This window comes from Balaenoptera musculus, chromosome 8 (assembly GCF_009873245.2).
Source record: "Balaenoptera musculus isolate JJ_BM4_2016_0621 chromosome 8, mBalMus1.pri.v3, whole genome shotgun sequence".
Lineage (NCBI taxonomy): Eukaryota > Metazoa > Chordata > Mammalia > Artiodactyla > Balaenopteridae > Balaenoptera > Balaenoptera musculus.
This window is the reverse complement of record NC_045792.1, coordinates 45,199,895-45,222,122: the sequence shown is the minus strand read 5'-3', so window position 1 is coordinate 45,222,122 and position 22,228 is coordinate 45,199,895. Positions and strand designations below refer to the sequence as shown.

The following is a 22,228-nucleotide window of genomic DNA, read 5'->3' as shown; positions in this document are numbered from 1 at the left end:
TTGCGGCTTTGCTGGTTTGGGGCTCTCACCAGTGCCGTGGTGAGGGGGAAATGCAGGCACATGTCAGAACTCACAGTAGAGCCTTTGCAGCCCGCTGGGGATAAATATGTTTAATATTTGTTTATAGTTTTGATTAGCTTAACTTCTCAACAGAAACATTTCTACGCCTGGGTTCCTCAGAGTGAAGATAAATGTGAAGCGCCTGGCACTTGGTAAGCGCTTGTTAAATGGCAGCCACTGTAACCGTTGTTATTAACAACCATTATTATGAAAGTGAGCTGTCATCCTTAACAAATTCTTTCCTTGTTTTCAATTCACCATGCCCAGTAAAGAACCCTTGTGGGAGCTTTTCTGATAAGATACCTGGAGCAGGTGCACACCCACAACCCCCTATCTGTGCTCAAGACGTGGGTACTCAGAGCAGGCAAACCTGACGTGCAACCCATTCCCTTCCTTACAGAAATCTGCCCTAGCGGGGCTTATTTTGCTACCAGTTACCCAGTAACGTGGCCAAGACCCATGGCTGGAAAAATCTATTGCTTGTCATGGTCGGTGAGCCCACGGTTTCAGGTGGTTTTGATGGCATCTCCGTTCTTGGCATGCATACGGGTTCTGCTGGGAGGCAGGGTGCAGTACAAGGTATGTTCCCTCACTGCCAGCGCCTCCTGCCAACACCCCTCCCACTGACTATTCCTTCCCCCGCCGCCCCTGCCTTAAAAAGCTCTGTGTGTTTTCAGAGAAGTTCAAGCCTCCAGGCGATCTTGAGAGAAGCTTGACATTCAAGCGCTCTGGGGAACCACTGAAGGATTGGGGCAGGTAGGTAGAAGAAACAAGAGAAGGAATCTTTGGGGACCCGGTGTAGGAGCTGGTGGAGCTCACAGGCCCTCTGGGGTGTATTCGGGGCAGCGGGGACAGCAATACCTCTGCTGTCAGGAGGAAGAGCCCGTCTGGGATGTGTCGGACCCCGCCTGCGATGACTCCCAGCGCCACTCCAGGGAACACGTAGGCGTTGTTTCCCTGCCCGGGAATGAAGGTCCTGCCATCTTCCAGAGTCACGCCTTTAAAGGGACTTCCACTGGCAAAGATCCCTCGGCCCTGGGGGCAGGAAGAAAACCAGAGATGGAGCTTGGAGCTAGGTTTCAGGGGTCGTGGTGGCCTAGTCTTATCTCCCGAAAGTTGACCCCTTCCTCATCTTCTGCTAAATGCTCAGCATTGTGCTGCGGACATTGCAGGTGCTGAAAGCACACCTGTTCATCTGACCGAAAGCTCAGCTCCCACTGAGTTACCTGGCAGCCACAAAACCACGGAACGGGGAAGGTGTACCTTTTAACCTGTTACCTCCCTGCAGGGGCAGGCCAGGTATGCAAATGGCCTAGAGTCCACAAGCGTCTTGAGTTCTGGTCAGAGCTCTACGTTAGGGGAACCCTGAGCAGTAAAGCCTACTGGTAAGAGCCTGGGCTTTGGAGCCGGACCTGGGTTTGAGGGCCAGCTCCACTTCTTTTTAGCTCTGTGACCTTGGGCAAGTTACTTCATCTTTCTGAAACTCAGTTTGCTTATCAGCAACGTGGGGATTTTTTTCACCCTCGTAGGGTTGCTCATGGTTACTGTTACTATGTCCTCTCAGCCCGGGGAAGGAAGGACTCCCCACTGACCTCGGTGACCTGGTAGCACTTCTCAGCCGTGCACTCGGCCTTGCTGGTGGGGTTGCTCAGGGCAAAGATGATGGGGCGCTCGTGGAAGGAGGCCATGTCCCTCAGAATCTGCTCCGTGAAGGCTCCTGCGATGGCGGCAACACCTACGGGGAAAAGGGGGAGGTAGTGGGGTGCCTACTCTTTATATACACCCCATGCCTCTCCTGGTGGTGGAACTAGGTACAACATGGAAGACTCAGGAGTCTTGAGGATGGCATCCGCCATAGGGATGGGGGAGGATAGGAGAAAAGGGTCTCCCTGCTTGAGTTGGCTGAGACCCCCTGTTAATTCCACTGGTCCACTTCAGGCCCCAGCCCAGTTAAGATGCACCTGTGAAGCATGCCTGGCCACTGTCCTTTAGAGTGGACTGCTCCCGCAGGACAGGGAGTGATGCCAGGGTCCCCTCCTTGGGGGAGGAGCGCTCATGTCATCCTGGTTAGAGAGACCAGCCTGTGCTTTTCCACTTTACTGTATAATTCTGCATCACGCAGGCCAGCTTGGTGCCTTAGTTCTACGGTTCTTATACAGTAATAACTCAATAAAAGTTTGTAGCATTGAATTGGAAATGAGGGGAAAGAGCTGTGTTTCCAAGGGTTGCTTATGCCTCCTCGCTGAGCCTCAGTCTTCACGTGCAAGTCAAGGGGATTAGCTGGGCTGGGCAGTGGGTCGCCCCCTCCTCCTACCTATGATGGCCGTGGGCTTCACCAGCCTCACCACCTCCTCCAGGGAGTTCACTTCAGGATGGTCCTGGGCAAACATCTCCTTCTCATGGTTCAGGTGACTCCTCCCCTGCAGGGAAAGGAAGAACATGATACAGCTGTGGTGGTGAGAACCGCTGGGCAGTGCCTGGATGCATTTGTGTACTCTGAGAGCATTCCCTGCAGAGCCCTGTGCTTTGGTCTGAGCTGTCAGAACCTTGGGCCCTGTCCTTTTGATCAAAATCTGCGACGCAACCTAAGAATTTTAAATGTGTGTGTGTGTGTGTGTGTGTGTGTGTGTGTGTGTGTTTCTTTCTTTAATCCAAACCACATATGGAGAACCCATAAGGCCTTTCTTTGAGCTGCTGGGGTCATGGCTTCCTGGGCCAGGACAGAAAGGCTCTGAGGAAATGCCTGAGTCTGGACCAAGACTCTTGGCCCCAAGACATATAGCACAGAGGCCCAGTTGAGGGATGGGGGCCTGAGTCACCCAGGGTCAGGGCGCTAATTTGAATGTATTTGACAAGAGCCATTAAGCTCCCGATAAATAATAATAAGCTGAGATCCAGGACAGGCTTGTAATGGCTGGCTGCTCCCAGTGGGGTCCAGATTCCTTCCATTTCTTCAAACAGGAGTCAGTGGGTGACAGGCTGGTCAACGTTTCTGATGACTCCTTTGGGTCAGCTGGCCTCATGAGAACCAGAGTGAAAACACCAGCTTTGAGAGATCTTTGAGGAGGGGTGAGCTCAATGGGGTGAGCAAAGGTGATGTTGAAATGTGGGAAAGAGGCAAGTGTGGCAGCCTCCACCTGTGCCTGGACCATGCTCTGGAATGATCTGGGGCAGAAGGAGGAACCTCCACGTCCCAGTTCTTTCCGGTGGGAATCTGCCCTTATAGGGAACAGTAGGAAGGTCTGTTGCTTCTGAGGGTGGGGGGGGGGTCTCCATTATTCTTGGTTGAGAGCCTCACGTTCCTATCTCTGTCTTTTTTTAGTCTCTCACTGTCACAGTCTATGTTAGTGGAATCTCAGGATTAAAACATGGAGCTCTGAGTGAAGTCCTGAGGGAAGAGGTCATCCAACTGTGCCCCTCACCACACTGCAGTCAGAAGCTGGACTGTCTCTCTCATTCATTCCTTCATTCATACCTCAAACATCAATTATGTACTTATCACATGCAGGACCTTGACATCAAGACTATACAGCCTCACGGGGAGGGAGGCAAGTAAAGGGGCAAGAGCCCTATCATGGGGTAAGTGTAATAGATGAAGGGCGGAAGGCTACATGAGCATAAACACAGGGAACTAGTTGAGACTCAGATGCTCAGGGGAGCTGCTTGAAGGAGGTGACAGAAGACAGGGAGGAAAGAGATGGGGCTGAGGGCTGTGAGTGGGCGTGTGGAAAAAGAGGAGGGCATTCCAGGCAGAGGAACAAAATATGCAAAGATGTAGAAGAGAGAGCATGTTACTTCTGGACAGCTATGATTCAATATGGCTAGAGGTAAGTACAAGGCAGGACGTGATTCAAAGCTTCTGGACAAGAGCAATTCAGGCTACTTTGGGATGAATCTTTTGCTTTGGGGGTTAGGACACTGCCCTCCTTCTGCTCTCTCCTCTGTCTGAGGAGTTTACCCCTTGAGATCTCTTCCAGTCCAATAGCTGTAGATATCAGGTAACCTCCAGGTCTCCAGACCGACAGTACCTTGACAATGAGCCCCTTGGAGTCCACCATCCAGATCTTCCTTGTGGCCTCTGCCTTGGGTACGCCTTCTTTCTCTAGGGCCATGACAAGGAGGTGGGCGATGCCCATGGCTGCCTGCGAGGTGGGTGTTTAGACAAAAGGCAAAAGCTGCTCAGGATTTTATCAGATGCTTCACCAAGATCCTCGCTTCTTCCCCCACTACTCCCAGGAGGCCCAGTTAAGTCCCTGCCTTGAGACACCAAAATGCTGGGGCCCAGGCGGCTGCAGTGATCACAACGCATCTGTGCTGTTTCCTCTCCTCAGAAGCCCAGAGCACCGTTCCTCCTCGCTGCTCCTCCACCCATTCTTATTCTCCTACTGAAGCAACAGCAGAGAGCGCCCAATGGCACTTACTTCACCAGCACCTTGGAAAACAAACACGTGATTGGAGAGCTTGTTCTTGGTGATTCGCAGAGCGGCCAGGATCCCTGCCACAGCGACGGAGGCTGTGCCTGCAACAGAGTGGACTGAGATAACCCCCTGGCCACCGGCTCCCACCCCCAAGACCCTTGGCAGAGTTCCCCACACCTAGAACCTGTGATGGAACAGGCAACTTTCCCTCGCCCTTACAGAGGTCAGCCCTGTAGGCATGCAGGTTGTCGAGCAACCCTCTTTTGCATGATACTCTTTTCCATGCACTCTTTTGCAGACAACTGTTAGTTTGAGAAATAGCTCCTGGATTGTTACCCTGGGAGAGAGGATCAGAGGGTCAGGGGCTGCTACCACCATCATTCATAAATGAAACAACAAGGACAAATACAAGGGAAGCCAAAAAGAAGTGTAAGCCTCATAGAATGATTTGTTTAAGGGGTAAATGGATAAAAACATATTAAAAATGAGGCCACAAACTAACCGTGAAACATTACATGACCATGTGACCTGAGCTGCTTGTCTTATCCAGCAAGTCATAAGGTTGGGTGTGCCCAGTAGCATAACCAGCATCAAATGGCTTGAATACATCTGAAGGTACAGGTAAGCTGCACAAGCAGGTGGCTCAGACTAGTTTGACAACTATTCTTCCTCTCCCTCAATCCACGCCTAAGGCCTCACTAGGATTTCCTATGACCAGCTGACCAAGGAGGAAAAAGCAGGCTTGGTTTACAGATTATTCTTAACAGTATGCTGGCATCAACTAGAAGCGTACGGTTACAGTTTCACAGCCCCAATAAAAGGTCACCCTAAAGGGAAATAGTGAAGTGAATCTTCCCAATGGACATGACCTCCCGTTGTAAATTTTGTTGTCCACTTTGGTCCAAGAGATGGCTAGACCTACATTGATTCGTGGGCAGTTGCTAATGGTTTAGCTAGATGGTTAGGGACTTAGAAAGAACAAAATAGTAAGACTGGTGATGAGGAAGTCTAGGGAAGGGTTTGCGAATGGACTTCCCTGAACAGGTGCAGGGTGTGAAGATATTTGTGCCCCATGTGAAAGCTCACCAAAGGGCAGAATGAGAATAGTTTCTCAGTAATCAGGCGGGCAAAATGGCATGGCTTGTGCACGTCAGTCAGCACCTTTCCCACGCCATCTAGGGTTTGCTCAGTTTCCATATAGAGTAGCCATGGTGGCAAGGATGGAGGCTCTGCATGGACTTCCTCTCACGGAGGCTGCCTGCTACTGCTACTGCTGAATGACTGACCTGTCAATGGCAGAGACCAATGTGGAGCTCCTGCTATGGCACCATTCTCTGGGAGGACTATCCAGCCGGCAGGAGTTTGATTACACTGGACTCCTTCCATTAGCGACAGGGAAGAGATGTGTCCTCACTGGAATAAACTTAGTTTCTGGATATGGCTTGACTTTCCCTGTCTATAGTGTTCTGCCAGTGCCATCATCTGTGCATGTTTGGAATGCCTAGTCACCATCCTGATATGTTCCAGGCAACAAGGTTTCTAATCAAGGAATTCATTTCATAGCAATAGAAGTGCAGCAATAGGCTCACACCCACGGAACTCAGTGGTCTTAACATGTACTCTACCACCCAGGAGCAGATGACCTAAGAGATCAGTAGGATGGGCTCCTGAAGACTTAAGACTTAGTTGAGGAGATGGTGAAGTTCTATCTTATAGGATGCAATATGTGATTTGACTTAGCAAGCAATACCTTGTGCTCTTTCTCCACAGCCAGAATACTTGGGTCTGGAAATCAAAGTGTTGAAGTGAGAATGGCTCCTCTCACCATTTCACCTAATGAATCACTTGCAGGGTTTTTGCTTCCTGTCTCTTCAATTCTGTGCTCTCTGGATTGGAGGTCTTGGTTCCCAAGAGAAAAATGCTTCCATTAGCATTCGCAACATGGTCCTATTGACTTGGAAGTTGAGATTGCCACCTGGCCATTTGCCACAAAACCAGTGGGCAAAGAAGAGGGTTACTTTACTGGCTGTGGTTATTCATCCTGAGAACCAAGGGGAAACTAGGGACAGGGAAGACTGTATCTGAGCCTAGGGGATCCTCTGGGGTGTGTCTTAGTACTCCTGTGCTCAAGAGTTAATATTAATAAACACTGTTGCAACTAAAGAGAGGCAGGGCTGCTGAGGATGCAGCTCCTTCAGGAACGAAGGTTTGGGTCATCCTACTAAGGAACCCTGGTAAGCCGAGGTCTTGTCTGAGGACAAGAAAACATGGAATGGGAGACCGAGGACGAAATTCATAAACATCAACTATGGCGTCATGACTGGTTACAGAAATGAGGAACGTAGCAGCCTTGCAAATTTTCTTCCTTGATTATCATGTGATTACGGATGATGGTTCATATTAGCTAATTTATTCTCCCTTCTCCTTCCTCTTATTATTTTATAGAAGTTTTGTTGGAGGTTAATTCTACAATTTAGCCTTTAGATAACAGAGTTTTCAAATGTGACTGTGACTGAGATTTAAGAGTAGTTAGTCCTGCCCAGAGATGGGTGGTGTGACTATCTTCCAGAGATAAATATGTCAAAAAAATGCACAGTGTAAAAAAAAAAAAAAAAGCACAGTGTGACAGTTGTGAGTTAAGTTTTATTTGGGGCACAATGAGAACTATAGCCCAGGAGACAGCCCCTCAGATAGCTCTGAGGAACTGCTCTGAAGAGGGGTGTGGGTGTCAGTGTATATGTGATTTTGGTGAAGGGGGTACGTGCAATCAAGCACACATTTTGGCAGAAGGTTGCTGCTGGTTACAAGAAGGTTGTTGCTCGTCACGAGGAGTGGATGTCTCCGTTAATGATTTTAGTGTTTTCCTAGATATGAGAAGATGCAAGAAACTGGGCTCATAAAATCTTCTGAAAATATCTATGTATCTGAAGGCCTGTTCTGCCAGTTTTTCCCAGAGCACAGAGTGCCTCATGCCTGATCTCTGCCTTGAACTCCTTTCAGGGTGTGTTGAAGGTCGGTGACTGCAGTGGCTAGTGACTTCATTCTTGTAGCACCAGATGATGAGCGACATTCTTTAGTTGGCAAATAACTGTAGAGACTTTGCCTCTCCCCATTTCAGGGAGAAGGTGAGAATGTCTTCATTTGTTGGAAAGATAGTTGCATTTTATTAGGCATTTTGTTAGAGTTTGTTGTTGTTGTCTGGAAGTACCAATGTGCAGGACGGTATGTATGGATGCTGAACAGCCAAAAGGGTGGACTGTGCCGATTATTGGGTAATCGTTTCTCCTTTGTCTGCAAACCACTTTTCAGCTTTACCAATTGGCTCTATGGTGGGCTCTGCCAATAGGGGGCGCCAGAGGGCGACTGAAAGACTAGATGGGCAGGGAAAGAACAGTTTTTCCAGCATCATTCCTGCTTTGTAAGATTGCTCGGTAAAATGTAGGACATTCAGTTAAATTTGAATTTTAGATAAACAAGAAATAATTTTCTAGTGTGTGTTCCATGCAATATTAGCATAAATATTCTAAAAACTGTTATTTGTCTGAAATTCAAATTTAGCTGATCATTTGCATGTTGTTTTTGCTAAATCTGGCAACTCCACAGCCTTGGTTTTTTAATCTTACAGCAGCAGTTTGTTCCACAAGCAGCAGTTGAATCCAGTTTGCTGTTTGTCCGTCACTTACAGAACTAGCCTCGCAGCGTGCGCCCCTCAGAGGCATGAACGCTACCCAGCTGTCACCTCGTCTTCCCTGTGTTCCCCCAGCCTCAGGGGTGGTAGCAGATCCTTAGTGTTTCTTTCTGGCTTTTCAGTTCTTTAATGCAGAATTCACAATTCTTTATGTCGAGTTTTCTCTGTTAAAACGACTGGTGTGGACCCTGACAGAGTCACAATAAAGTAATCGCAACTGGCAACGCTAAGCCTCTATGATGGTCAAAGAAAAGGAAATTAAAGTGTGACTGTTTATGGTCATTAAAATTGTGCAAATCAAAGAAACTGATGTTATCTATGGCTGGTGAGGGAGCAATGAAAAGGGCAAAGTTCAGCACACATTCCATTTTAAAGAGCTACAACCCTTTTTGGAAAACTCTTTCCCAATATAGACCAAAGGCATAAAATGTTTTTGCCCTTTGACCTCATGCTTCTATTTCTGGGAATCTATGTATGAAAAAATCCAAAAGGTATGTGGTAGGATATTTATGACAGTGTTATTTATAACGTAGAATGACTGGAAATAACAAACACCTAACAAAAGAGTAATGGTTAAGTAAATGAGCTAGTGTAGGCACTCAGTAAGATACTGAAGCTATTAAAAATATTCATTATGAAGATGGTGTAGCAACACAGAAAATGCTATGAAGTTAGTAACTAACATCACATATTGTTCTAAGTGCTTTATATGTCTTAATGTAAAGACATTTATTTAATCCTATCATCATCCCCATTTTACAGATTGGGAAAATGAGGTACGGAGCAGTTTGCTGAGTTGTCCAAGATCACACAACAGAGTGAGGATTTGAACTCAGGGAATCGGGCTCTAGGGCATGTGCTCTTAACCCCTAAATCATGCTTCACTGAGTTAGTTGGAAGGAAGAGAACATTCAACAGTCTACATACTATGATTCTAATTGTAACAAAATATACACACAGAATCTGGAAGGAGCTACAAAATACTAATGGTTGCAGGGTGGGAGCAGGAGTGAACTTTCCCTTTTCTGTTTCCAGTTTTCCATTGGACAGAGAGAGCACGTTTTCCGCTCACCTGATTCTATTGTATTTCACGACAGCCTTCTGCCTCCTGAAAAGAGCTGTACAAAGCATAGGACACCAGGTGGCGCCAAAGATATTTCATCAGAGAACCTCCCAAAGACACTGCATTCTTGATGGGTCTTTTCCTTCTTGGATGTCAAGTATCTTTTGTGGTTAGAACCTACAAGCTGAATCACAGCTTACCTGCAGAAATTCAGTGCTGGATGGAGAGCGTGACATCCAACAACTATACAGATGAGGAAACTGAGGCCAGAGAGAGGCAGTGGCTTCTGCCTGTTAGTCACCAAGTTAGAAGTAAAGCAGGTAAACCTGGGTTGCTGCTTCCACCCCTTCCTGGTCTATGCAGCTCAGACAGCGTTTCCTGACTCTGGAGTTGAAGGCAGCAGGAGTGGCCTTATGGTGTTTCCCTGGGGGAGACCTGAGGAGCGGGTGGTAGTGGAGGTGGAGGAAAGTGAACTTAGGTGGTGGATGTAATTGTTCAGTTGTGACTCTGGAAGGGGTGGAAAACACAAAGCATTGGGAAATCTGATAGAAAAGAGTTGAAAATTTCAAAAGGATACAACAACAACTGCCACTTGTTGATTGCTCTACCCGTGACCTTGGCTCCATGCTATGTATGCACTTGCCTGCATTTATTTGCTCATTTAATCTTTACAGCAACTCTAGGAAATAGGTACTACCGAGCTCCCATTTTTTCCCCTTTCAGAAGTGGAAAGTGAAGTTCAAAGAAAGTAGAAACAACCAGGAGAGAAGTGAATCCTGTCACCACCAACTCTATAAAACCTCTGCCTCCGGTCCATATACTTTGCCGTTTCTCCTGTTACGTGGATGAATGGTCCCTGCTCTTAGCTAAAGCCACCTCCAGCTGTGTGCTGGATCCCACCATGTTTACCTACTCAAGAAATTTGTTTTGTAATTCTCTCCCGTTTTTTTTTTTTTAATTTTTATTTGTTTATTTTTATTTTTGGCTGTGTTGGGTCTTCGTTTCTGTGCGAGGGCTTTCTCTAGTTGCGGCAAGTGAGGGCCACTCTTCATCGCGGTGCGCGGGCCTCTCACTACCTTGGCCTCTCTTGTTGCAGAGCACAGGCTCCAGACGCGCAGGCTCAGTAGCTGTGGCTCACGGGCCTAGTTGCTCCGCGGCATGTGGGATCTTCCCAGACCAGGGCTCGAACCCGTGTCCCCTGCATTGGCAGGCAGATTCTCAACCACTGTGCCACCAGGGAAGCCCTCTCTCCCTTTTTATTCTGCATCCTCAACTGCTCCCTCTCTAGTGGATCACTGCCATCAGCCTACAAGTATGTCATCAAGTTCCCATCCTTAAAAAGCCTCCTCTTGGGGGCTTCCCTGGTGGCGCAGTGGTTGGGAGTCTGCCTGCCAATGCAGAGGTCACGGGTTCGAGCCCTGGTCTGGGAAGATCCCACATGCTGCGGAGCAACTAGGCCTGTGGGCCACAATTACTGAGCCTGCGCGTCTGGAGCCTGTGCTCCGCAACAAGAGAGGCCGCGATAACGAGAGGCCCGCGATAACGAGAGGCCTGCGCGCCGCGATGAAGAGTGGCCCCCGCTCGCCGCAACTAGAGAAAGTCCTCGCACAGAAACGAAGACCCAACACAGCCGTAAATAAATAAATAAATAAATAAATAAATAAAAGGTTAAAAAAAGAAAAAAAAAAAGCCTCCTCTTGACCCTATGTCATTCCCACCCTATTTCTTACTTCCCTTTATAGCCAAATTCTTCTAAAGAGCTGAATATACTCATTGCCTCTATTTCCTTTCTTCTTGGTCTCCCTGAAACCCAGTCCCATCAAGCGACTGCCCCACCTCTTGTCAACCTCCCCAGCACCTCCATCTTGCCAAGTTCAGTGGTCAGTCCTCAGCCCTCCTCTTCCTTGACCTTTCATCAGCATTTGATACTGGTGTTCATTCCTGCCTTTGGGAAGCTCTGCATGTGGCTTCTGGAACCCCATGCTCACTGGCTACCTTGCTGGTTACTTCTCATTCTCCTTTCTCTGAGGCCATCCTCTGAAGTGGCAAGTTGCCCTATTCACAGTCCAGAACTCAAGAGGGAACACAGCAGTTCTTAAATCCCATATTATAAAGTTTGGCAAAGAAAGTTATCCCCATCATTAACTTTCATTTTGAGGAGGAGGGTCTTGGGTAATTTATTAGGGATTTAAAAATAGAGAGGAAGGAAGCTGCAGAGCTTTCTGGAGGTAACCACCTGGAGAAGCCCAGGGGTCTAGGGATGTGTTAGAACACGTGCCCGTAAATGCCGAGGGCAGCTGAAAGCATGACTGTTTGTTCCTCATTCATGATGAAAGAAAAACAAATTTTCCTTTTCAGAGGGAGCTTTCCATACTTGCATTTCCTGCAAACTGAGTACTGGAGGTTGTAGGTTCAGGAAATAGCACAAAAGGACTGAAAATGTAGTTTCTATTCTGCTTTTCATAGTCACATTTGACAAAGTTAAAGAAGTTTCCATTCTAAACCACACATTATCAGGGAAAAGGGAAAGAACTAGCTGTTTCTCAGGTGAGACAAGGCTGCTGTCTTAGGCAGCGAGAAGGACAGGGAGTTAGGCTCGGCAGGGTCCGGCCAAGGTGGCTTTGGAGGCCTGGGGCCATGGGGGATTGGGCATCCTCTAGGATTAGGTTGGCCCACTTTCATGATCCGCAGAATTACCTTCCCACGGCAGCCAGCGGCCGCCTTTCATTTGTTCATGAGCGTGTACTGAGAGCCTGTTCTGGGGCTCCACTGGGTATATGGGTATATGAAGCCTTAGATTTATGAAGACGAATACAACAGTCTTGACCACAGGGGTTAGCAGCATAACTGTTTAGAAAATTCAAGTTCCCCTTATTGGAAACCAAGCGAAGGCCTTCTAGATGACTTCAACCCTGTTTCTGTGTCATGAAGGGAATTTTCTGGAGCCCTTGGACTCTCAAGAAGGCAGTTCCCAGCCCATGAAGGAGGCAGGGTTAGACTATTCTGCCACCGGAGGGAATAATTACCATGTTCTTGGCTTCTTTGGGGATTTAACTGATGCAACAGGCTAAGGGGGAGGTCTCAGAGCAGCCAGGATTAGACGTACGAAGAGACCCACAAGGATCTCAGGGCTGGGAAAGCCCTGTCTGGGAAGAACAGCCTCAGAACACAGGACTTAGTGAAAAGGAAGGTTCTGGGGACTGGGGAGAGATGAGGTTGAAGCGGCCGGGGGAGGTTTCACAGTGGGAGAGAGAGCCGGGAAAGGCCAGGAACTGCTGCTCAGTGTGTGTGGTACGGGAAGAAGAAGCAGAGCGCTGACAGCTGGAAATAACCCCTGGTGTCTTGTAAACAGGACAGACCAGCTGGACAGACTTCAGAGCTGGGCCATTCCTCCCCAATCTGCCCCTTTCCTACCGTGGCATCTGAGCCCCGGGGTATTTTGAAATATTCTGCAAAGCGGGTGACCACTGCGCAGTGTCACTCCCAGGCCCTGGGGAAGGGTGGGATCGTCCTGGGGCCTGAGGAACAGGTTTGGCCCTGGGTGCGGTATCCTGGGGGAGGTGAGGTTTGAGTCGTTAAGGACAAAGAGAAATTAGCCGAGGGCAGAAGAGAGTTCTAGGCAGAGGGACCAGCACATTCAGAATCAGAATCGGCAGAAAACTCACAGAACTGACTAATGCAATGGGCTGGAAGAATAGGCTGGATGTGGAAAGAGGAAAAGAGGTGAGGTGGGCCCTTGCCTCCCTTCTCGGGCTTTCCCAGGCCTGCGCTCACACCGGTCCCTCTCCTCACCTCCACCAAAGCCTCTCTGTTTTGGGTCTCAACACTTCCTCCCTCCCTCTGGGACTTGTGTTGGGAGCTTCCTGTGCACCAGAGGTATCAGTACCCGGTACCAGAGCTGAGTACGGTTACATGCCTGTTCCTGCGCTACGTCACTGCAGCCCTTACAACTACCTGGTGCCATAAGCAAGGGTGACGATGAGAACGCTTAACGATGAGCTAGCACAGTCCGCGTCCAGCCAGGATCGATGCTGGCCTTAGGAAGGCGTCCTGATCTTTCTGGCAGTACTGGCTGAGGATCCCTCATGGCTGTGAATACCATCATGTCCATTTTACAGACCAGGAAAAGAAGACTGGGGGGATTTAAGCCGCTTGGCCAAAGCCCCAAAGCAGAAAAGTGGGGATTCAGACCTAGGCTTGTCTCAGTCCAACATCTGACTGCTAAGCACTCTGGCTCACAGATGAAAACTTGAAAGTATGAGGGGTGACCATGGCCTGACATACCACACAGGCACCCTGACTGGCTGTCTGCTCTCGGGAATGTGGCCGGACTTGAGGGCAGTGCAGGTCCGGGGAGGCCTGGTGGGGTGGGAGGACACTCTGGAGCCGACAGGCCAGCTGGCCTTTGCTGTCCCCAGCCACACTGCGGGCAGCTAGCCGCGGAGCCCGGGGGCCTGTGCTCACCAGGCCAGCAGTATCCTGGACCTGGCTTCCTGGGAAGGACACAGCTGGCCAGTCCTCCAGCAGGACCATTCCTAGCGCTGTTCCCCTTCCAGGTCTCTCTCTCCTCCGCTAAGAGCCGGGATGCTTCTGTGATCCCAGCTGAAACAACAAAAGTCACCTGAACCTCTGCCTTTTCCAAAACTCCTGAAGAGGCTTCCAGCGACAAGTCAGTGCACGGGCAGCCCTGCTCACCGAGAACCAGCCTGGGGAGGCTGAGGCTTTGCACCGGTCTGAGCTGGAAGTGGGGCCGGGGCCGGGGCGGGGGGCGCGCGGAGGAGACCATGGCAGCCCTGGGGAGCTCTTTACCCTGCCAGTGCTGGGGCCAACCCTACCCTGTGGTCGGCCACGTGGGGTTGGTGATTCCCAGGAGTGTGGTGCAGCAGGACTGGCTGGGGTTCAAATCTTGTGCCCGAGCTCCTGCTCAGCACCAGGCACGGCACGGCCCTCACGGAGCTCAGTCTGGTGGGGACCCTGAGGCCTTTAGTCATATCTGTCCTTATTCCACCGAGGACGTGAGGCTGCGCTGGTGTTCATTTCATGCGGGCAGCCTGGTCCCATCCCCCGCCATTCTGGGGTGTTCCAGAAGATTCTGACCACGAGTCCTGCTGGGGTGGACCGGGCCTGTCCCCAGCAACCACATGCGGCTTGGTTTTGGTTTCTGTTTTATCACTGTGATTCCTCCCACCCTCCCCCTTCTCCCAACTCTCTCCAATTCTGTGCATGCAGGCGTTCCTTTCTATTTTTGAGCGTGGCTATGTAGTTTCATGTTTCTTTTTCCTCTTCTCTTTACCTTGTGTTTGGAGGTAAGGGGGTCAATTCTAGCATGAGCTTAATCTTCCACGTTGCCCCATTCATCCCGGAATTCCTCACCAGCCTGCTAAGTGCCCACCCAGCACTGAGAGTACACATCATAGGCTTCTGGTTCTGGACCCATCACTAACCAGGTGGCAACTGTGGGCCAGCCCCTCCCCGTCCCCAGGCCTCATCTCGGGGGGGGGCGGTTCTGTGAACTGTGGGAGTTAGAGGAGAGGATGGGAGGGGTGAGGAGAGCGGTGACACCCACACTTATGTGGGGTCTGGAATTTAATCCTCACCAAGGAGACTCACGGCACCACCTCACCCACGAGGAAGCATGGGCAGCCTGACGTCCTGGACAGACAGTGAATTCCGAGTTAGAAATAACTAGGTTCTAGCCCCAGCTTTATGCCTGTTAGGCTGTGGGACGTGGAGCAAAACTTAAGTCCTTGAACTTCAGTTGCCTCATCGGTGACATGAACAGCAATGTCCGTCCTCCCCACAGGCGGAGGGGGTGAGGCAAGGAAGCTGTGAAATAGTGTGGATGGAAAACACTTTTCTAGCCTAAAGCTCTCTGTGTTCATGCCAACTGGATTACTTGGCACAGTTTGGGTTCCCTGGGAAGCAGATTCAGAGAGATGTGAAGTGTTCAGGATGTTATCAAGAAGTGCCCTGGGGATCAGCACACCTGTGCTAGGGAGGGAGTGGAAGCAGGATGGGGTTGAGGATGGGGAAGCGGGAGAAGCTGAGCTGCGATGCGGTCCCCAGGGCCTCAGCCAACCCCGTGGGGAGCTCTGGAGTTACATGTCCCCTCAGAGTTGTCCTGCACTGGGCCAAAATGGTTGAGCTTCTAGATTCCCTGAGCACCTGGTGATGCCGTCCTGGCAGGGCAGGACCGTGGGCGAGACGGCTCTCTGCAGCTGCGGCTCTGCCTGATGCTCCAGCCAGCCCTGCCGCCAGCTGGGGCAACAAGTCCTTTCTTGAAGGAAGATCTGGGCGGTGCTGTTAATCACACGGCCACGCCTAATGGTCAGGTTGTCCCGATCAAAGACTCGATATTACAGGGCTCCTGCCATTCTAGTACGATTTGCCAGCTCTCCTCATGCATTTTAGTTTAATGACTTTAGTCTCATTTCTGAGAAAAGAATGGGAAATTCCTCCTCTGTTTGCCGTGGGACCCAGAACACCATTCCATCTGGCTTTGCCTGGGAGTGAAATAGACTCTACTGGAACTGGGTATCAGCAGGACATAAAAACTAACGAACTGATTTAATTTGAGAAGTTTTGTGTGTGTATACATGAGGGTGTACACACGTGAAGATGTATATATGTCTGCGTGTGAGCACATGTGGGGTGCATTTCTGGGTGAGCATATGTGTGACGACCTGGACAAGAGAGAGGCTTCGGGGGCAGGTGTCCAGTGTAGACACACCCACATGAACAGATGGGTGCTTATGAGAATCTCAGTTTGTGCAGGTGGACCTCGTTCGTTCATTCTTCAAACATTAACGAAGCATCTACAGTGCGCCAGGCACTTGTGCTGGGGCTGGGAAGTGAGAAGAGAAAAGATGTGGTTCCTGCCTCTGGGAGCTTATTGTCTCCTGGGAAGACAGACAACTCAATGCAGGCATGTGGGGTACAGTGTGGTAAGAAAGTTGACAGAGGGGGGCACAGGAGGCTGTGGAGGCACCCGGTGTGCATCCAAATCAGGCTGTCCCTTCCCTGGGACAGGAGACCCTGGAGCTGAGCCTTGAAGGGTGAGTAGGAGTTACTGAGCCAAAGATGATGTGGAAGAGTGTTCCAAGCTGAGAAGCAGAGCTTTCACGTGCAGAGGGAACTGACCCAGAGGGAGGTCATAGGAGTACAAATAAGACAGGGTTGGTACTATCTGGTAGGATTAACCTGTGAAGTGCTTAGAACCGTGCCTGATGAATAACAAGTATTCAGCTCTAAACCTTAGCTATTGTTAACCTGGGCTTGAATCCTCCTAGGTCTATCTTACTCACTTGATGAAAACTGTGACCTCTTTGGGCCTCATCTGCAAAATGTTGGCCCATCTTTAACTCCCAGGGACCAATACCTGTCCCCTACCAACCTGTTCTTTTTTACATGACATGGTTCCTTGATTTGAAAAGATCTTGCTTGCCAAACTTCATTTGTTAAATAATAACCTACATGTCATCAAGGTTTCCCTTGGGCTTTATAAAATACTAGGAATAACTGGCAATGCTCCTTACTGAGAACTCCTGGATCAGGTGAGATAATCGCTGAGGAACCACCCCGCCTACTCCAGTGTCACATGCTGGCATCTCCACAGCAAGAAGCAAGTGCCTTTAGGTATTTCTGGTCCACAGAACAGGGAGCCAAGTTGACCCTGAACTAGAAGATGCTTCCCATTGACTTTTGGAATGTTCTGGGGCCTTGGTTATCATTGTGAGAAGCACTCATTCCAGCCAAGTTAAGAGAAGGCCTTCTCCTGATTCCCTGACAGTGATATGCCTTGTGTTTGGAAAATCCAAGAGTGAGCTATTGTGGCTGGCGAAGGCCACTTTTATGGTGATGGATGCTTTGGTCTGATGAGTCCTATGTGCTGGTACTTTCCATATATTAGCTCCTTAAATTTTCACAATAATCTTCCAAGGTAGTTACTATCATTCCCAATGAATAGATGATGAAACTGTGGCTCAGAGATGTGATCTGCCCATGTTCAACCAGCTAGTAAATCACAGCATTGTTTAAAATTTCTATCATATATCTAATCACCAAATTCTTACTTTCCTCTGAAGCAGTAATCATCTCCATTTTATAGGTGAAGAAACTGAGACTTAGCAAAGTTATGGGACATGTCCAAGGTCACAGAGCTGAGAATTAGCAAAGTGAATCTGGATTTACTGCTCTTTCTTCAACAGCTGCTGGCAGCAAACCGGCTATGAGGTAGCCCCTCCCCACCTGGGCACCCAGGTGAGCCTTTGTGAGAAGGCATTAGTCCTCAGAGGCTTTGTCAGGAGGGGTGGAAACTTACCTTGGATGTCATCGTTGAACATGCAGTACTTGTTGCGGTATTTGTTGAGAAGGCGGAAGGCATTGGCATTGGCAAAGTCTTCAAACTGGATGAGGCAATTTATTCCAAACCTGTGGAGAGGGAGAGGAAAGAGCACGTGATTGCCTCCCCGAGATGATGCCTGGCAGGTCCCAGCCTGAACTGGGGAGCAGGGAGGTGCAGGCCAGGGGTGGGTGTGGGTGTGGCATGGCTCATTCACTGGGGTTTATGCCACCTGGCTGGCTTCTGGACTCTTGGCTCTGCCTGCCCCATTATGATTTAGTTATTTATTTTTAATTGAAGTAGAGCTGATTTACAATGTTGTGTTAATTTCTGCTGTACAGCAGAGTGACTCAGTGACACATACATACATTCTTTGTTTTTTTGAAGATTTATTACTCATTTGACAATACTTCCCATGTAATTAAAAAAGAATATATATATATATATTTGTTTATTTATTTATAGCTGTGTTGGGTCTTCGTTGCTGCGCACGGGCTTTCTCTGGTGGCGGCGAGCGGGGGCTACTCTTTGTTGCGGTGCATGGGCTTCTCATTGCGGTGGCTTCTCTTGTTGCAGAGCACGGGCTCTAGGCGTGCCGGCTCCAGTAGTTGTGGCACGCGGGCTCAGTAGTTGTGGCTCACGGGCTCTAGAGCGCAGGCTCAGTAGTTGTGGTGCACGGGCTTAGTTGCTCTGTGGCATGTGGGATCTTCCAGCACCAGGGCTCGAACCCGTGTCCCCTGCGTTGGCAGGTGGATTCTTAACCTCTGCGCCACCAGGGAAGTCCCATACATTCTTTTTTATATTCTTTTCCATTAAGGTTTATCCTAGGAGATTGGATATAGTTCCCTGTGCTATACAGTAGGACCCTGTTGTTTATCCATTCTAAATGTAATAGTTTGCATCTACTAACCCCAAACTCCCAGTCCATCCCTCTCCCAACCCTCTCCCCCTTGGCAACCACAAGTCTGTTCTCTATGTCTGTGAGTCTGTTTCTGTTTCATACATAGGTTCATTTGTGCCGTATTTTAGATTCCACATATGAGTGATATCATATGGTATTTGTCTTTCTCTTTCTGACTTATTTCACTTAGTATGATGATCTCTAGTTGCATCCACATTGCTGCAAATTGCCTGCCCCATTATGGACGAGGATGGGGCAGAGAGTAGGGGTACGGAGCCTGGTGGTCAGCCAAGCCCACATCATTGTCTCTAATGTGGGCTGGTGGCTCCCATGGGCTCTGGATGGCAGACCCCAGGGGTGCTGGAAGGGCTGAGATGGGGCCCCGCCTCTCTGTGGCCTGTGGCCGTCTGAAATCCCAGCAGAAAGCTCACTCCAAACGCAAGTGCGTGCAGAGAGCCCGGCTCCTCTGCCACTCAGGCTTGGGGAGCCTCTGCAGCCTCCAAATATCTCCCTTGGTGGATCCTGAAGTCTTGAGTCCCTCCACCAGAGACTCTTCTGGGTTCAGGCATTATTCCCTGATAAGATACAGGGAAGGTTGGGAAAGGCCACTGCATGAAGCCACTGTCATCCACTAACACCTTGGTGAGGGCGTTCTCCATGTGCAGGCAGAGCAGGATCAGTTGCTAAGCTGGTTCAAAATGCAGATCACCAGGCCCATCTCCCAAAGGGTCACTCGGTGAGTTTAGGGGTGGGGCTCCGGAATCTGTATTTTTTCCTCCATCTTTACTGAGGTATAATTGACAAATAAAAATTGTATGTATTTAAGGAACACAACAGGATGTTTTGATACACGTATACATTTGAAATGATTACCACAATATCAAGCTAATTAACACACACATCACCTCACACTGTTACCATTTTTTTTTTTTTTGAGTGGTGAGGACGTTTAAGATCTACTGTCTTAGCAAACTTCAAGTACCTGATACAGTATTAATTATTAACTTTGGTCACCATGCTGTACAATGCATTTTCAGTGAGCACCTCAGATCGTTCTGATCCTGTCTGGAGAACTCAGAAACACTGCCTTGGTGGGTAAAGACAAGGCCCATTAAGCGGCTTGAGTTGTCCTATTTAAAATCTACAGTAGAGTTGCCTTCTAGATTTCAAAGTCAGGAAAAAGTTTGTGTTTCCTAAAAAATGACTGGATTGGTAACCTGCGTTTCCTGTTAACACTGGGCGTCAGGAAGCTGAGAGCTGTCTTCTGCCCTTTAACGGTAGGTTCCCTCAGCCGAGGCTCTCTGCACGCACCCTCCCCTGACTCGATTCTGGCTCTTTGATCCTGCTTTTGTGGGTTGTACTGTGTCTCTTATTGGAGTCTTTCTAGAAGCAAGTGTGATGTGAATTATTAAAAATTACTTAATCCATGGGCAGAAAAAGGATTTCATCTCATGGACCAATTTGTGACCCACAGTATCTGCGGTCACATTCATTGAGAAAAAAATGCCCTGATTGATCAGCACGGAGTGTCTGGGCATGTGGTAGGGAGAAGTGCCTGCCATTCCCAACTGTGTGAACTGGAGGCCTGGGACCAGCTTGGGACCAGCTGTGGAAAGAAAGATGTACGACCTTGTTGGAAAAAGTGGCTGCGGCCCACGTGTGCTGGGCTTCCTGTGCTGTCGGGGCATCTGTCTGATGAGGCTGGTGCCTGTGAGGGGGTGAGTAGCCCTGAAGCGGCCCAGAACACATTTTTTCCAACCTCTGAATTTTGTGCATGGCATATGCTTTTTTTCTTTTCAGAGAATTTACCCATTTTTTGGATGCATTGCAACTGCTCTGCATTTGACTATATTATGTAGAAAATACTGAAAATACAAACTACTTTGTAAAACCAAAGACAAACATTGAATCCAAAGATAAACTATGTTTTACACAATGGATACTTTTCCCGTAGTTAGTATTAAATTATAAATATCTATTCCTTTTGTTAAAATGATTACTTTACATACTACTCCCTGAGTACATCTGCATTGCAAACATAGCTCAGTAATTCTCAGAAACTGTTTATAGAGGTTTGTTGTAAAAGCAAGCGCACCACCAGAAAAAGGAGGAAGCAAAAAAAGTACAGTAGAAGTGCCAGTGGGCAGGCAAATATTTGCTCCTACCATGGTCCTTCCAGTTGGAGCCATTGGTGGGGGGATTTGGAGACAGGTTCATGTCACAGGGGCCAAAATGGAGAGACAGCAACTTGCCTCAGTCCAGTGTTGAGCTCTGGGCTTGGGTCAGGAGGCTCGTGGGCCTGACCTGGCTCTGCCACTGCAAGCGAGTGTCACTTCACTTCTCTATTCTGCCTCAGTTTTCCATCTGTCAATGGGCACAATATTTGCCTGGCCAACTTTGCGGCTGTGGTGAGGATTAGAAGCTGGGGGTGAGTTTTAAATTGTAAAGTGCTAAACACGTGTCATCCTGGCCACAATTCTTATTCCCAGTCACAGAGCAAGTGCTGGTGGGGGTAGGTGTAGGGAGCTTGCAGTGTCTCCTGACCCACCATCCAGCCCTCTTCTCCTTGTACAATGAATAGAAATGGTTAAAAAAAAAAATCCTTCAGTGCACAAATTATAATGCTATGTTCACCAAACCAACATTTACTGTGAATTTTTGTTCAGGGTGTGAATTTCAAGTATTTGGATGGGGAGGGAGGAACAGAATGTCTTTGGTTGTTGGTGACATTTTGATATACAGAATCCTCACAAGACTCCCAGTGTCGCTCCCGCACTGGCCTGGAGCTAAAATGCTGAAAAGGTCAGACAGCAAAACACTGTGATGCACATTGTTTCTCCTTTCTCTCACTGTCTCTGTCTCTTACACACACATACACACACACTTGACCTTTAAGCAACACCACTCTTACGTTAAAAAATAAGGCAAGTATTATAAATAAATACCTTTGTTCAGTGCACTATTATTCTTTCATGGCAAATTCAGCTTCACATAAGAGAACCTTCCCAGGGAGCAATTTGATGAGATACAGAGTAAAATCTCATTCATTCAAGTCACTTTAATCCTAACTTGGAATTGGATAAAAGGCTATGTGAATCTCCCATCCAATAACCTAGACTCAGAGTTTCTTGACCTCCTTGTATTTAATGACCTCCAGGACCCCTACCCACCTTGGATGCCCTCCCCATGGCTGCTCCCTGGACCTTTCGTCACCAGGAGCCACTCCTACTAAAAATTCACACTGTGCATTTCAGTCTCTGACCACAGCCTCTCCTTCCACCTCCCTTACTTCCACTACACCTCTTCGTCATCTCCAGTGAGACCTTTGGGCCCTTTACCATTTTTTCCTGGTCCCTTGGCTCCTGACTTATGGCTTTTCACGAAACCACACCACTAACTATCCAGTCTGAACCAAGGGTGGTTACTTCAATTGCTCTATTTGCATCATCCATCCATCCATCCATCCATCCATCCATTCCCTCTGCCCATCCATCTGCTGGTCCATCCATCCGTCCAAAAGCAGCTACTGAGCACCTATGATAAGCCAATACTGCAGTTGTTCAGTAAATGCTTTAGGAAGAGCTGGGTACATGAAGGAGTTGGTGGAAATTTAGTGTGAGTTTTCCTGCCAACTTGTTAAACTAATTAAAAGCCAATTAAGGGGCTTCCCTGGTGGCGCAGTGGTTGAGAATCTGCCTGCTAATGCAGAGGACACGGGTTCGAGCCCTGGTCTGGGGGGGGATCCCACATGCCGCGG

At 48.7% G+C, this 22,228-nt stretch overlaps 1 protein-coding gene across 5 annotated transcripts in view; it reads right to left on the bottom strand.

The window, feature by feature from the left end:
* Positions 1 to 22,228, bottom strand: part of ME3 (malic enzyme 3) — a 317,840-nt gene that overhangs the window by 4,395 nt on the left and 291,217 nt on the right. For all 5 annotated transcript variants that reach the window (XM_036862406.1, XM_036862404.1, XM_036862405.1 and 2 more), the window contains 6 exons: positions 17,550 to 17,659; positions 4,482 to 4,579; positions 4,089 to 4,202; positions 2,375 to 2,480; positions 1,653 to 1,795; positions 922 to 1,095 (listed from right to left, as the gene is read on the bottom strand). In XM_036862406.1, coding sequence (XP_036718301.1) covers positions 922 to 1,095; positions 1,653 to 1,795; positions 2,375 to 2,480; positions 4,089 to 4,202; positions 4,482 to 4,579; positions 17,550 to 17,659 — 745 coding nt within the window. The remainder of the gene's footprint in view (positions 1 to 921; positions 1,096 to 1,652; positions 1,796 to 2,374; positions 2,481 to 4,088; positions 4,203 to 4,481; positions 4,580 to 17,549; positions 17,660 to 22,228) is intronic.